This window comes from Aspergillus japonicus (genome assembly GCF_003184785.1).
Source record: "Aspergillus japonicus CBS 114.51 unplaced genomic scaffold BO86scaffold_57, whole genome shotgun sequence".
NCBI lineage: Eukaryota > Fungi > Ascomycota > Eurotiomycetes > Eurotiales > Aspergillaceae > Aspergillus > Aspergillus japonicus.
Window position 1 is genome coordinate 177,764 of NW_020291694.1, and position 14,278 is coordinate 192,041.

The 14,278-nt window shown below is 51.6% G+C and overlaps 6 protein-coding genes across 6 annotated transcripts; 2 read left to right on the forward strand and 4 right to left on the reverse strand.

Annotated features, from left to right (window-relative positions):
• The first annotated feature begins 1,411 nt into the window (after positions 1-1,411).
• Positions 1,412-2,012, forward strand: BO86DRAFT_391773 (uncharacterized protein). The gene has a single exon (XM_025672671.1). It carries the CDS (start codon positions 1,458-1,460, stop codon positions 1,836-1,838), a length of 381 nt encoding a protein of 126 aa, XP_025524402.1. The 5' UTR covers positions 1,412-1,457; the 3' UTR covers positions 1,839-2,012.
• A 1,425-nt stretch (positions 2,013-3,437) lies between these two features.
• BO86DRAFT_402754 (uncharacterized protein) lies at positions 3,438-3,851 on the reverse strand (the record flags this gene model as incomplete). The annotated part of the gene is made up of 1 exon (XM_025673883.1): positions 3,438-3,851. The coding sequence occupies one exon, from the start codon at positions 3,849-3,851 to the stop codon at positions 3,438-3,440; it is 414 nt and encodes a 137-aa protein (XP_025524403.1).
• A 1,374-nt stretch (positions 3,852-5,225) lies between these two features.
• BO86DRAFT_450294 (NAD(P)/FAD-dependent oxidoreductase) lies at positions 5,226-7,200 on the reverse strand. Its single transcript, XM_025676783.1, has 2 exons — positions 6,851-7,200; positions 5,226-6,795 (listed from the first exon to the last, which is right to left on the reverse strand). Exons 1-2 carry the CDS (start codon positions 7,041-7,043, stop codon positions 5,651-5,653), a joined length of 1,338 nt encoding a protein of 445 aa, XP_025524404.1. The 5' UTR covers positions 7,044-7,200; the 3' UTR covers positions 5,226-5,650.
• Positions 7,201-7,801: 601 nt separating this feature from the next.
• Positions 7,802-10,230, forward strand: BO86DRAFT_180719 (putative MFS transporter). Its single transcript, XM_025666595.1, has 6 exons — positions 7,802-8,133; positions 8,195-8,557; positions 8,605-8,760; positions 8,816-9,273; positions 9,327-9,585; positions 9,706-10,230. The coding sequence occupies exons 1-6, from the start codon at positions 7,987-7,989 to the stop codon at positions 9,943-9,945; spliced, it is 1,623 nt and encodes a 540-aa protein (XP_025524405.1). The 5' UTR covers positions 7,802-7,986; the 3' UTR covers positions 9,946-10,230.
• Positions 10,080-12,156, reverse strand: BO86DRAFT_391776 (peptidyl-prolyl cis-trans isomerase D). Its single transcript, XM_025672672.1, has 5 exons — positions 11,969-12,156; positions 11,821-11,888; positions 11,712-11,721; positions 11,565-11,651; positions 10,080-11,456 (listed from the first exon to the last, which is right to left on the reverse strand). The coding sequence occupies exons 1-5, from the start codon at positions 11,982-11,984 to the stop codon at positions 10,516-10,518; spliced, it is 1,122 nt and encodes a 373-aa protein (XP_025524406.1). The 5' UTR covers positions 11,985-12,156; the 3' UTR covers positions 10,080-10,515.
• A 414-nt stretch (positions 12,157-12,570) lies between these two features.
• Positions 12,571-13,859, reverse strand: BO86DRAFT_368617 (D-aminoacyl-tRNA deacylase). Its single transcript, XM_025670209.1, has 6 exons — positions 13,795-13,859; positions 13,550-13,736; positions 13,311-13,489; positions 13,200-13,242; positions 12,901-13,127; positions 12,571-12,819 (listed from the first exon to the last, which is right to left on the reverse strand). The coding sequence occupies exons 2-6, from the start codon at positions 13,554-13,556 to the stop codon at positions 12,700-12,702; spliced, it is 576 nt and encodes a 191-aa protein (XP_025524407.1). The 5' UTR covers positions 13,557-13,736; positions 13,795-13,859; the 3' UTR covers positions 12,571-12,699.
• Between the last annotated feature and the right edge of the window lie 419 nt (positions 13,860-14,278).

Sequence of the window (14,278 nt, forward strand, 5' to 3'; positions counted from 1 at the left end):
TCTCAGCTCTGTATGGCAGGGATGCTACCAACCCAACTCGGGTCGTGGCCTTGCATCAGGATGGAAATTTGTTCGCACAGCCGGAACAGGCATATTTGGTGCACTTCCCCATGCCGACTCCCGTGGAGCGATTCCTGTGGCTGGACCTCACCTATGCAATTCGTGGGGTCTACCTCCCACAGTGTTAGAACTGTCCGTGGCCGTACGAAGATCTGGTCCAGCTGATCCGACTGGATTTCAAACATCGATTCGTTCAGATTCCGTTCGCCATCCCGTACAGCCCGAAGCTCTATACCCAGCCGGAAAGAGATCTCTTGCCGGAACAAATCGACAGAGCTGGGCTCGAGATCATGCCGGAAAAGACCATCGTGGACAATGTCCTGCATCCGATCTTGCAAAATACGACCAGGTTCACGAAGAAGATACTTTGAGAGAAGGCCACTAATTCTGATGGGGAGCCTTCTCACGAGGCTCTTTTCCAAGGCTCGGACGCAGAAACAAAACGAGCCAAGGAAGATCTCCGCAGATGGCTGGATAGCTGCCAAGGCAAGGGTCCACAAGATCAATTAGCCAAGGCTGGAGACCTCGATGCCTTAGCCAAGAAGTACAATATTGATCGCAATCCCAAATACTATCGTGCGGAGGTCGACCAAGAGGATCTCAGAAAAAGCTCCAGCGGCACATTCCAAGAATCTCTGAAGAAATGGATGTTGGATTTCTGGGCTGAGAACCGACCACATCTCTTTGGGAATCAGAAACATGCAGGCTCCGCCACGCTAGTCGCAGAGAAGTGGTCACAGGAGATAGCCGAAAAGCCCGAGTTCAAAGATATTACCATTCAAAGTCTTTTGGCACAAATAAACACCGGAGAACGTGAGAAATTCGTCAAGGCGCTCTCCGACGCGATCAATGCAGGGCCCACAGGATGGAAGGTCGTTCCCAAGCCCAAACTCGGTCCTGTGGATTCTTTCGGTGCTGCCGTCACGGAGATGGGGGTGTTTCTGAAACTTGAGTTTGGAGACGTCTTCGAATTCGACTTGGGGAAATGGGTGCTGAAAATGGCAGACTGGAATCAGTTTGGTAAATGGATATACCCAGACTGCCCGGTCCAGCCCAAAGACGACGAGTTATGTGGCCTGCCAAAGTACACCCCATGGCCTTGGTGTCAGCGACGGGCGTTGCTCTCCTCTCCCGGCGGTCAGCCTGATAGTAATGTAACCGGCCACATTGACTTCGCTACAAACCCTACCTTTGGCCTAGGTCTTGGCCATGCGGACGTGACGCTTCGACTGGACGTCACTGAATTGATGTGTATTCTGCCCATGCCAAGGGAGATATACACCCGTCAGGGGGAAGGCGAAATTGGCTACCAGAATGTCTCTGCAAAGGGCGAGAAAGGACGACCAATCGACTTTTACAGTCGCGACCTTGTTCTCGCATTTCCCACTAGGGAAGTGATGACTAGCGCTGCAACGAAGGACGTCACTCCAGATCATGGAATTATCACTTACAATGGCAAGACTTTCCCTGATATCATCAAGCGCGAGTACGGCTTGGTCCTGAACTATAAGATCACCGAGTCGACCCCATGGGAGAAGCAACTTGCACTTTTCATGGTCCAGATTCTGGCCATCGCAGCGGACGCTATACCGGTCGTGGGACCTCTCGTTTCCTTTACTATCTACATGGGAGGCAATTCGATCATTGATGCTGCATGGATCTCGCAGTACGAAAACTCGAGCCCACCAGTATTTGCGTTGCTGTATTCTCAGCGAAGTAATGTGGCGAAGTACAAGGCGAAGGTAGCGCCGAAGTTCAAGTTCAAATTGAACCCCTAAGGGCGGCTACAGGCACGAACTCAAATATCCTCGTGGGCGAACACAGCTGGAATCAGCCACTGACTGTCTCTCTGTTTATGGTTGGGAAATTTGTATCCGGTCTGTGGCCAGTTACCAAACCAGCCTTGCTGTTGAGACCTTCTACGTCTTGTTCGCAATCATTTTCGATCAGTGCACATCAGATTGTAGCTCATACCTATTGAAGTCTATTCTGCGTTTCTAATATTGTGACCGTCCTAAGCAAGAGACTCGATGACGAAGCATAGGTTCAAATGGACGCGTCTTCAATCTCCTAGACAAAGCCCGAGCAGATTCCAAAATCACAAGCCATTGCCAACGAGGCTTACAGAAAGTATCTTCACTGAGCCTGTGTCATGGCTAAGTTAGCTCTCCAGAGTACTCGCAACATTTCGACGGAATGCATTTGTTGTGGCTGAAATTACAACCTCCTCCTCCCCCAGCCCCCGTAATGGCTTACCAGTCGACGAATCGATGATATCAAACATGGAGGGCATCTGAGAAGTTTCAGAGGACGATCAATGGTTTCATCGATATTTTCAAGGAACAGGCGCAGACGTGTCAAGACTCATAATGCTTTCCGGGCCCCGATCATAAGACAATACTGAGAAAGGAGGGCTTCTGGTTATTTTCAGACTGTATATAACCCCAAGGGGCTTAGTGGGGTCTTTAACAAGCATGTCCAGCGCAGATTCTGTGAGGAGCCAAACCAGTGTTTGATCGGATTGTCAGCCCATGTAGGCGTGCGGGAGCTGAAGATACCATTCGGGGAAGGTGGATGCAGTGGCCGAGTAGAAGGATCGACTGCTCATCATAGATAATGTGTGGGTCTGCCATCAGTGTGTAAGTAGGTAGCGAAAGCATATCAGCGCGCAGGGCGCTGTAGTACAGATGGATATACAGTGCCCGTTCAACTGGTTTAGGGTTGCGGAGCTCCACCCAGTTAGCCTAGGTTTCCCTGCGCTTCGGGCGAGGAAGGAGAGGCTCGCTATAGCTACATTTGAAGGGCAATCTTCATTTTATTTAATATGAAGCTAGGCAGAAGATGAGCTATGGGTGAAAAGAGAGCCAAACCATCTCTAAAGGTAACCTGCTACTTTGTACCCCAAGCAACGTGACAGCATTCGTAAAGCAAGCCATTCCATCTCCAACGGGAAGCCCCTATAGGAATACTCATCCCCCAGAAAACGAATATCCTTGGCCCCCGATTTCTTCAAGATATCTTCCCACAGATCCTCCCAGTACATGAAGTACGCTGTGTCCCCATGCGCATTGCCCTCAAAGCACATTCCAACCACATACCCGCCACCGTCGAACACCATCGATCCTGAGTCCCCCCATAGCATCATCATCACCCACTTGTACGAGTAATACATTGAATGCACGTAATGAACCAATGGTTCTCCTCTTTCTTCCGAGTCACCGACAGTAGTATGGGTGATCCACGCTGTGCGCAGTCCGTTGTATGTCCGTCTGGTTTTTGCCTTGGAATGCCCTATCGTGTATAGAGATTGTCCGGGTTTGAGCTGGTCCCCCAAATACCAACTTCCCACAAGTTCGGCTGGTAGGTCCAACACACCCTTAGATGGACATGGAGACTAGAAAAAGACGAACGTGCTTAGTAGAAATGCGATTATCAGGGGCTAGGATATTTATCTTGTTCTCGCCCGGCCGTCGATTTACTCGCATGCGGACAAGGGCCCAGTCCAGGAAGACCAAAGGTGAACTGACTTGTGAGAAGCGTGGCTCCTGTTGTCGTGATGTCAGGCCGGATGTGGCAACCACAGCGCCGAACTCGTAGCTCTTGTTGTCAAGATACTTCTGGAGCTGGCCGCGCTCTGCTTTAATCCAAGTGAGGGTGTCGTTGAAACGCGTCCAGAATCTTAGATCAGCCGGGGACACGGGTTCGTTTTTCGCTTGCGCGGGTCGGGCTTGTTTGTAGCGCATATTGTTCTCATACTCTCGTGCGAGATCATCGAGGCTTTTCATCTTCATTGTGATTTCATACAAGCCTGGGCTATCAACCTGGAGGAGGCTAGCCGCTGTGTCGTCTTGGAACGGTACACCATATGTCTTCCACTCATCAAAAGCCGGGTCTCTCTCTCCTCTCTGAGCACAGAACTCAACATATGCATCGGTAGGCAGGACACAGCGCGCGGACGTCAGCGCGTACGGCATCCATTCATCTGTTTCCGGATCCTGGAGCTCCACCCAGCAACCCAGGGTCCCCTGCCCATCGGGTGAATGACCTGAAGCTAAACTATCCCCACTCTCACAGGGTGTATTCTCTGTGAAACTGCGTGTAAGGGACTCTGGAAGGTCACGCAGATTCAAAGGTGGTCGGCTTGCCGAGTCTGTCGGATAAGCACCCCAACTGAATCAAGATCGAATGATTCAAGAACGGTAACGATCTGTTCCCGAACCACTTTCCAATCCATGGATGCCATCGGGTCCACCCCTCGCAAGACAGTGGGTGAAGAGACCGAAAGCCAGGCCGTCGCTCCAGCGCGACAGCAGCTTATATAAAGGACTCCTGTCAAGGAGATCGTCCGGAGAATCGCTTTCAAGACTGCGGAAAGATGGCGTCCTCTTCGGTACACGACTGCAACCGTAGGCGGTGCCTTGCGGACAAGAAATCATAGATCTCGACCGCCACGTTATCCTCAACAATGGCGGGGTCCTTCAACTCTCGGAGATAGTGGTACACTGCCCAGGCCGCCCGCGTTCCTCGTGCAGCCCAGTCGGGGTCCGTGGGTTTCCTTTTTACTGAGATCGTCACAGTTGTCACGCTCGGTTTGTCTTGTTCGAGTAGGCCACGCTGCTTCCAAAACTGCACACCATCGCCTATCTCCAGGTCATGTTCTTGACAGATTTCGAAAGACTTTAGTGTTAAAGCGAGGTCCTGTATACGGAGAGGATGTTCTGGACCGATCACTTTGCGGTAACAGACTAGTTCAAGCAACGATGGGGCGCCCACGCGGAGATCTTCTTCGATACGTGGCTTGCCAATGGTCAGGCTTAGGCTTTCGTCTCTGGATGACCGATTGTTTCGTCTGACCCGAGCGCGCTGGCCGGACGGGGATAGGAAGGATCCTGATGCGTAACTGAGTTCGCATGCAGTGACTGGCACTACCTGAGGTCCACCTGCCAGTGCTATGGCTAGTAAAAGAGTTAGCAGATGCGACTTCTTCAGATCGAGAAATAAAGAGAGCGAGAAGGAGTGGGAAGAGGCAAAATAATCATACCTCTCCTGTCTTTTTCCTCTTCGGAATCCACTGATAGCAACATACTATTAGAGCTTTGCAGGAGATATGCGATAAATAAGGTTGTTGCTAGTTAGAGGAAGCTCTAGGAAGGATGAACAGGGTTGGATTATACTGTGTACATTCCATCTTTCTTCTTTTCGGTACCTCATCCAGTGAGTCATGAGGGTCATCATATTGACTGTATCCTTCTGGTGCTGCGCCATGCGAACCGGTCAAGTAATTCCAATATGATAAAACGAGGTCATTATGATTGAAGAATCGGCACTGGAAAGATTTTTGAGTTGACGTGATGGATGATTCTTTCTGTTCGGCTGAAATGCGTAAGGCTTATGGGGTTGACTCTTGGTAGGATACAAACACTTTCCATTTGAATGGATCGCGGCTTGTGCTCGATGCGACTGTAAATAGCCAGCCATACATGAAATTTGAAGCATTGACATATCTCGTTACCACTCAGGTTGTTTTATCTTTTCCCCACCTATATACGTATACTAGTAGAGGAAAGACGCAGTTTGCACTTCAACTTCCCTATAGCCGGCTTTTCTCGCTGATCTTGGTCCAGGCACTCTCCTTAACCTTCTGGAAGTCCATGATTGCATCCGAACCACCGAACCGATTCTGGGTCGCTTTCCAGTCCCGATTAACGGCAGTCTCTGGTCTCCATCGGACAACATCCTTCAACTCCTTCTGAAGATGGCCTTCCAGTGCGTCCACAATAAATCCTCCGATTGAGGGCATCTGCATCGCGCCGTTGCCGGAAGCCCCTACAGCAACGATCAATGAAGGATGCTTGGGGTGCTGATCGATTAGAAAGGCACGGTCTGGCGTATCAGCATCCCAGCAGATACGAGCAAAGGAAAGTGGTCGGTCCGCAAGCTGCGGCATCGTGTCCCGAAGAAAGTCCCTAGCACGAGCCTCGGCTTCTAGCGGAATCTGATGTGCTGGAAATGGGATACTCCTGATGTCACCATTCCTCCTAGGATCAGGAATGAAGTTGCAGTATCCGGGATGCTCATCGCAGATCTTCAACTCATGCTTATCCTCATCGGGCTCCATGAAGAAGCCCTTGGCAATGTTGAACAGCACGGGAAGGTTCTTGTAAAGTTTGGCCTCTTCGGGAGTCATCTTAATGTGGCATAAAGTCCAGGCTGTAGGACGCAGCTGCTTCTCAAAGTCCATAAGACGGTCACTGCCCGCACCAGCCGATAAGATGGTGCGATCCGCGCGATGAACCATGCCATCGGATGTCTTCGCTCCCACAACATCGCCATTCTCAAAGACGAGAGCCACAACATTTCCTTGCGGGGACCCAGTCAGAAAATTGGCTCCCAAACGCTTGGCTTCCGTGTAGGCGGATACCATGGCTTTCTGGGCGTGGATCCATCCCGCGTTGGATCTGTTAAGCCAGCCCTGCCAGCCGGGGAACTTGCCAGTCAAGACTCCTGCCGGCATTGTCTTACGAAAGTCCTCGGCTGTTTCCAGCTTCACAAAGTCACCCACCGAGGGCTCAATATCTGTTTCGCGGATGTGCTCGATCAAGGCAGGGGTGTGGCCCGATACGACCACCCCGGTTTCGTGGAAATATGGCTTGAAAACAGGATCTGTTTTCCAGCCTTTCAGAGCAGCACGGGTGCAGGTTGCAAAAGCAATGCTGCGGGGATCCGTATCAGACTCTAGTCACCTATTAGTCGGTTCCTCTTTTGCCCATTGAGTCTCAAGGGTACTTACCGTTGGGCTCTCGATGTTCCATGATTTTATTGATATCGTTCCCCGCTGCAATTGCAGAGGGAACGGTATAGGGATCTAGAACCGTGACATTCTTGTAGCCACGACGGACCAAGTGCAAAGCTGTTGAGCATCCCCAGACACCTGCACCAACAATGAGGATGGTCGAATCATGACTTAAGTCTGAGGGAGCCATGATGCTGAGAGTTGTGTACTGTATGTAGCGGACAAGTGGAGAAGGACTTGCTCTGGTACAGAATGGAACAAATCAAGTGGGTATCGGCCAAGAGGGAAGTATTTGAAGGGAAGGCTTCATCATGCCATGTCCACCTGTTCATCGCGGATTCGTACCGGGAGGAAGTATGAGGCAAAGTGGAAGAAGCATGGCAGGGAATCAGCCATCGAGCAGCCAAAAGGCGGGGTTCCCAATGCAGTTTAGCCCACCGGTTGGACCTTCCTTGCTTTTGAGCATATCGACTCCTCCGCCGATACACTTCTATACACTACTATACACTCTACAGTGCCTACATGTCTACGCTCCTAACCGTCCACTTCTCCGCACATCCACTACCGTGATAAGGTTGTCTCGTGGCTGATGTTATCAGTCGCGTGCAGTGTCCAGACCTGCTTTAGTTGGTGGATCTGACGGCTTCTCCGCATCTTCGTCTGCTTGCCCTTCTTGGCAGATGCCATCAGTCTCAACCCCGTTGCGATAACACCCGTCGTTTGGAGCTTCCTCGACAAGTATACTTATCTTTGTTCCATTCATTCTGCCTCAATGGCTCGAGGGAAATGGTCTCACTCCACATCCCTTATCACGAGGCACCGCGTTCACGGTGTCGCTAGATTTTGGTCATCGTCGGATTCGTGATTGCGGTGGCGGATAAACCAAGGTCCAAGATCATCTTGCCTTGCCTTATCGATCATCACCTACCATGGCAATATGCTCGGTTATTCTCATCCAATCGGAGGAACAAGTGAACCTTGATAGAGCGGAATCCTGACACCTCCCCGGGCCTGAGGATGCTTTTTGACTCAAGTCAAAACTGCGTTGGTGCTGTAGAAATGCATTTAAAAGAGCGGCCACTTCCCCTCCCGATCTCCTGTTTGTTGTCCTGCTTTTTGTGAACCAAGACACCATGACTCGCTCTGAGGATATACAGACAGACGTACCGGGAACGGTCTACCTCGTCGACGCAGGGGGAAACCTGAGTGACGCTGCCCATGCTGGCAGTCAGGATATCCTACTGATTCCCCAGCCTACTTCATCAGTTGCTGATCCTTTGGTACGTGGGATAAAGTAAATTAGCTGACCTCTGTCCTCAAGACTGACTGTTTTTCTGTTAGAACTGGCCCAGGTACAAGAAATACTGGACGCTCTTTCTGATTTCTGCCTACGCATGCTTGAACTCCTTTGGCGAGAACAATTGGGGAGCAGCATGGACAACAATCTCGGAGGATACAGGTGTGAGCTTGAGCAATATGAACGGTGGCTCTGCTCTTAACTATCTCATGCTCGGCTTCTTCAACATAATCTGGATCCCCACGGCCATGAAATTCGGACGAAAGATTGTTTACATCCTCAGCTTGGTCTTTGTACTCGCTAGTGGAATCTGGGGCGGTGTCTTTAGCGGTGTTGCACAGTACTACATCATGATGACAGTCAATGGGATCGGTACCGCTGCCTATCAAGCCCTAATTCAGCTAACGGTACGTCGCCTCTATAGATCTTGCTTGTGGATACTAATAGATCATAGATCTTTGATGTCTTCTTCTCCCATCAACGTGGCCGTATGCTCGCTATCTATATTTTCTTCCAGCAGCTTGGTTCCATCATTGGCCTGATTTGTGGTGGGTATATCTCTGATGGCATCGGCTGGAGATGGAGCCAGCCCATCGTGGCAGGAGCATGCGTAAGTTCTTGTGCGCACCAACACAGAGCATGGTCGAAGCTAATCGATGATTAAGGCTTGCTTGATTCTTCTCTTCATCTTCACTTTTGATGACACGATGTTCCCGAGATACCGGTTCTCAGGCGATACATCGTCTGAGGACTCGAAGGTCGAACCCACCAATACACTGCCCATGGACGACAAGGACCGGAAGATGGAGGCCCCTGTATCCGTCGTGGACAGCCATAGTGCAGGGCAGATCTCAATGCCCCCAAGGACGTACCGCCAAAAGATTGCTTTGGTGCACTATTTCAAAGACGACCATACAACCTGGTTCCAGTATTTCCGCCGTCCATTCTTCCTCTTCGCTTTCCCCAACATCCTCCTGGCCGGGATCCAATTTGCCCTAGGCTGCACCGCCGGCATCGTCTCCTTCAACACCATCTCCGAGATTATGACCGAAGCGCCATACAATTGGAGCGCTGGTCCCGCCGGGTTGATCTTCCTAGCTGCCCTCGTCGGCAACTTCATTGGGTACGGTGCCTTATCTAGTGCAATCCAACATTCAAGCTAACCATAGACTTCAGGATGGGTATTGGTTCGCTGTCCGACTGGCTCGTCATCTTCCTCGCCCGCCGCAACAGGGGGTATAAGGAACCCGAAATGCGTCTCTGGGCCTACGGACTCCCCACCATCCTCGCCGCCGTCGGCTACTTCCTCTATGGCTGGGGTGCTACCGAGGGTGCCCACTGGATGACCATTGCCGTCGGCCTCTGCTGCATGATCGCGCAGCAGGTCTCCGCCACCAGTATCGCGACTGCGTATGCGATGGAATGCTTTGATCAGGTTAGTTGCATATACCCTACTATACTGGAACCCCTGCAACCCTTCCTTCTCGTGCCGATGCTCTCTTCTGCTTCCCCTTCACCTTGTATCTCAGCTCGGACTATCTAACCATAAAAACAGATATCTGGAGAACTAGTCATCATTCTAGCCTGCTGCTCCTCCATCATCAACTTCGTCATTTCCTTCACGGTACAGGACTTCATTGACGGCACCAACTACGGCTGGACCTTTACCTTCTACGGCATTTTGGTCGTGCTCTCCATGCTCATGGGCGTGCCGATGCTGATCTGGGGCAAGAGTTGGCGCCGCAAGTGCAAGCCACGATACGAGCAGTTCCTCGCCGAAAAGGATCTTCATTGAGCCGTCAGCGCGGCCGAATCCCGGACGGCAAGCAAGCTTGCTACATGCTCGTACACCCTCCTTTTATGATTCATGATTGTAATACCTGTTTCCTCTTCTACTCGCTTGCTTCGTCGATATGTTATTAATTCATTGGGCGCAAAAAGAATCGCCGGCCTTCAATGCAAGACAAACATGCAATGCACAAATAATCTATTCTGCCTGAAAATACCAGTGGCCTCATTCTCTCCTACACTATCAGGGTATGTCTAGTTGGAAGATAGAATTGTCTCCGGGGGATGGGAAGCAAAAACTGCTGAAATGCCCATACTGCTCTGAAGGCAGGACTAGAAGCATCAACGGGGCTTGGGCGTGAAAGCCACGAGCTACTGACTTCGCAGGGTCGATATTGGGGAGGAGTGTGTGTGCACACACGCGGCGATTGCGAGATATGGAAGTGGGGTCGGAACCATTAGACTAAGCGGGTGAGATGGGAAGGTAGATTGCGTCACTTTTTCTGGAAGTGCAAGTAGCAGAAGTAATGCTAAATCATGAATTCATGAATCATGACGGACGGTCACGTCTCGTCTCTCACGAGAAGAATTTCTGAGCGGCAGCGCGCTCCTTAGCCACGCGATCCTTAAGGGCCTTCTTTACCTTGGCGATTTCGTTGGTAATACCAGCGTCACCGGGGGCCAGGCGGTCGGCCTCTTGGAGGTCCTTCAGGGCCTCGTCCTCCTCCTTCAGGCCGCTCAGGGCGACGGCACGGCGGTAGTACGCCTTGGCCTTATCGGCATCCTTGGCCTCGGCGGCAGCAGCCACATCGAGGGCGTAAGTAGCCCAAGTCTGAGCGTTCTTGAACTGGCCGAGCTTGTTCGCCAAGAGGGAAGAGTTGGAGTGGAGGGTGAAGCGGAGAGCCTTCATCTGGGGTCCAAGCTCCTTGGGGTCCTGCTCGTCTGGCTCGGGGAACTCGTTGAGGTAGCGCAAACCCTTCTGGTACTTTTCAAGACCAAGGGCGATGTTACCGCTCTTGAAGGCGGCGTTTCCGAAGTTCTTCAACTCAGCGGCAATCTTATAGCACACAGGAGCACTCAGCTGCTCGCCCTGGTGGTCATCGGGGAAATCCTCGTAGGGGTCGCCAGTAGCATCAGGGGTCTGCTTGTCGGCATCCTCGTAGTCTTGGCCGGTAAGCTCACCGCAGTCCACAATAGTGACGTCCGTGGTGGGCTTGTCCGCCTGGGTAGACATGTTCTCAATCTTGCGAACAACGCTCTTTCCGTTGATTACCTCGCCGAAGACGACGTGCTTGCCGTCAAGGTGAGGAGTGGGGACAGTAGTGATGAAGAACTGACTGCCGTTGGTGCCGGGGCCAGAGTTGGCCATGGAGAGGAGGAAAGGCCGGTCATGCTTGAGGTCGAAGTTCTCGTCGGGGAATTTCTCGCCGTAGATGGATTCGCCGCCAGTGCCGTTGAATGCAGTGAAGTCACCACCCTGGATCATGAACTGCTTGATCACACGGTGGAAGATGGAACCTGGTCAAGTCATGGGTGGTAAGTTTCGGCTTGCGAGGACCAATGTCGGGGAGGACGGGAAGTGGGAAGGAGAAAAAAAAATTGGGGCCGGAAATGGTCAAATCGTACCCTTGAAGCTCAATGGCTTGCCCTGCTTGCCCACACCCTTCTCGCCTGTGGAGAGTGCGCGGAAGTTCTCTGCGGTCTTGGGAACAACTAGAGTATGGTCAGGGTGTGTCCGAGACAAACGTCGTGGAGCTTAGATCGTTACTATACCATCGTTGAACTGCGCGGGCGGGGTAGGTTAGCAAGGCTCTCAGTTCAAAACCAACAACCTCGGCATAGGAAAGGAAATGTCTGTAAACTAAACGAAAGGACTACTGACCAGCTCGAGAGCAATGCGACCGGCCTTCTGCTCACCGATCTGAATGTCGAAGAAGACACGGGGACGGCCTGTAGGAGCGCAATGGGTCAGTTATCGGAGCTTCGAAGCTGGGTCCCCGCGGCGGGGAAGAAGGGAAGTCGGAACACACGCTGAGACTCAGCCATGGTGCTGGATGATGGATGTGTGTGGAGAGTGAATGAGGATGATAGGCGGGAAAGCGGAAGAGGTGGATGTGAATGAGCACACAGGAGAGAGAGGAAAGAAGTTTAGAAAGTATAGGGACAAGAAGTCAGACAATGGGTAGGTAAGTGGATAAAATGGCTGAGTGACAGACAGAGTAAATGAGGAGAAGGAAGGAAAGACAAGAGGAGAAAGTGCAGGACTAAAGAGGTAAGAAGTGGGCTGGGCCGGGCCCTCTGCTTGCGATGCTTCAAGAAGCTTCCATCGTTTTTAGGCGCCTGCCGGGACTCTCTGCCTCTGCCTCTGCCTCTGCCTCTGAACTGCATTCCGCCTACTACGACGGACTGGACAGTTTGTACAGTACGTATTCGTTTTCTTTTCTTTTCTTTTCTTTGCTTCCCCCTCCCTTTCTCCGTCTTGATTGATGGATAGATGAGGGGAAACTTACACTAGTTCGCGATCGATCGCGGTCTGATAGGAGTGGATCTACGCTCCTACTGCTGTTCATCGTACCGAGAAACGCAATCTGGGGAATTCTATACTTCACGAATCTAAACGCCCTCCCTTCCCATCCACCCCAATCCCCCCTCAAAATCTATTATGGGTATGTCTATAAGGAACTTTTTATATACACCTGAACCAATCTGAATCTCGAGGGATCATTCTCCTCGTATGTTCATCGTAACGCCCTTCCATCAATCAATCCAACAACTCCGCGGGTATCTTGAACTCGAAAGTCTGAGGCCGCGTTTCTTGCGGCTCGGCCTCCTTCTCCTTCTTCTCCTTCTTGGGTAGTTGGGTGTTGATCTCGATCGTAACCTATATCAGCCGCAAAAAAAACCATCAGCGTCAGCCCAGCAACATCAGTGAAGGAAGCAGGAAGAGAAGCGAGAGCTTTACCACCGCATCTTCACTGCGGTAATCTACACCCACCGGCCCGTCGTTCTTGAGCTCGACCTCCATCATCGCCTGGAAGATGCCATTCTTCACCCGTTCAGGCTTGTAGCTGTTGCTCAGTTTTTGGTAGAAATAGTCGTAGAGTTTGCGTGCAGTCTCCACATCGGCTGCGGCGTGGAAGTCCGGCTTGCTGCCCTTCTTCAACTCGCCATAGAGGGTAAATTGTGAGACTGGGTGGAGGACGGCCAGGGGTGTCAGCGAAGCGCATCCAAGAGACTATCCGTGGAGGGATCTGACTGTACCGCAAAGCACTTCTCCATCGATATCTTGGACGTTCTTCTTCCACTAGATTTGCAATGCGCCGCGTTAGATGTGTGCTGCAGGCAACCGAGCGATCGCGGGCCTCGTCTCACCGGTTTCTCGTTCTCATCGGACCAAAGCTTGGCTTTCAATATTCGCCCAACCATCGTATCGGCATCTTTTTCCGTGTCCTCTTTGCCTACACCGGCAAGCACAAGCAGCCCCTGGCCAATCGACGACACAAGTTGCCCGTCGACGGTGACCGAGGCGGACTTGACTCGTTGGAGTACCGCTGTGCGAGGCATCAGTCAGAGTTATTTGATTTCGCACGCATTTCTCATAAATTGCGCACCCTTCATATTGCAACGCGCCAAACGATAATCAAGAATATGGTCGTGGCAGTTCAGCGGGAAGAAAGTCTGCGAGGGTTTATGAATGGCTTGTCAATATCGGCCTTGTTGCGGCAAGCGGGTAGCTGCAACCGGCGGCGCATACTACCATCACTGTCACTGGACAACAACTGACTGCTAAGTAATATGCTGGAAATTATGTCAGCGCACTCCTGTACAGAGAACCAACACCAAAGGGGGTGTGCACATTCAGCCTCCTACCTCAAATCTTGCCAGCCTGAAGACAAAAACAGTTGTCGTTGTAGATTTCACCAACGCACACCATGGATCATGTATGACGGAGGAGAGATGATGAACAGTAGTTTGAGAGTTGCCCGCTCGCTCGCCGCCCCCGGGCTCGGTAATGCCCATCCCCCGTGACCGCCTACTGCTTCGGGCATTATCCCAGCTTCTGAGAGACCAGGACCAAAGTATCAGGAGATTGACACTCCTTCACTGTGTCCCCAGAAACAATCACAACCCCCCCGCGTTCTTTTGTCAACAAAGAGCTGCGCAGGCAGTAACTTGCCCCCACGCGCTAGACTATTCGAAATTCTCTTCAATCCGCCCTGCGATCTTCCCTCCCGTCCATCCCATCCCGTTCCTCGGCCATCCCGAGTCTCACATCACCCACGTCAATTTTTCGTCGAGTACCTGCCCTCTCTCCTGTTCATGTGAAAACGGTCGCCGCG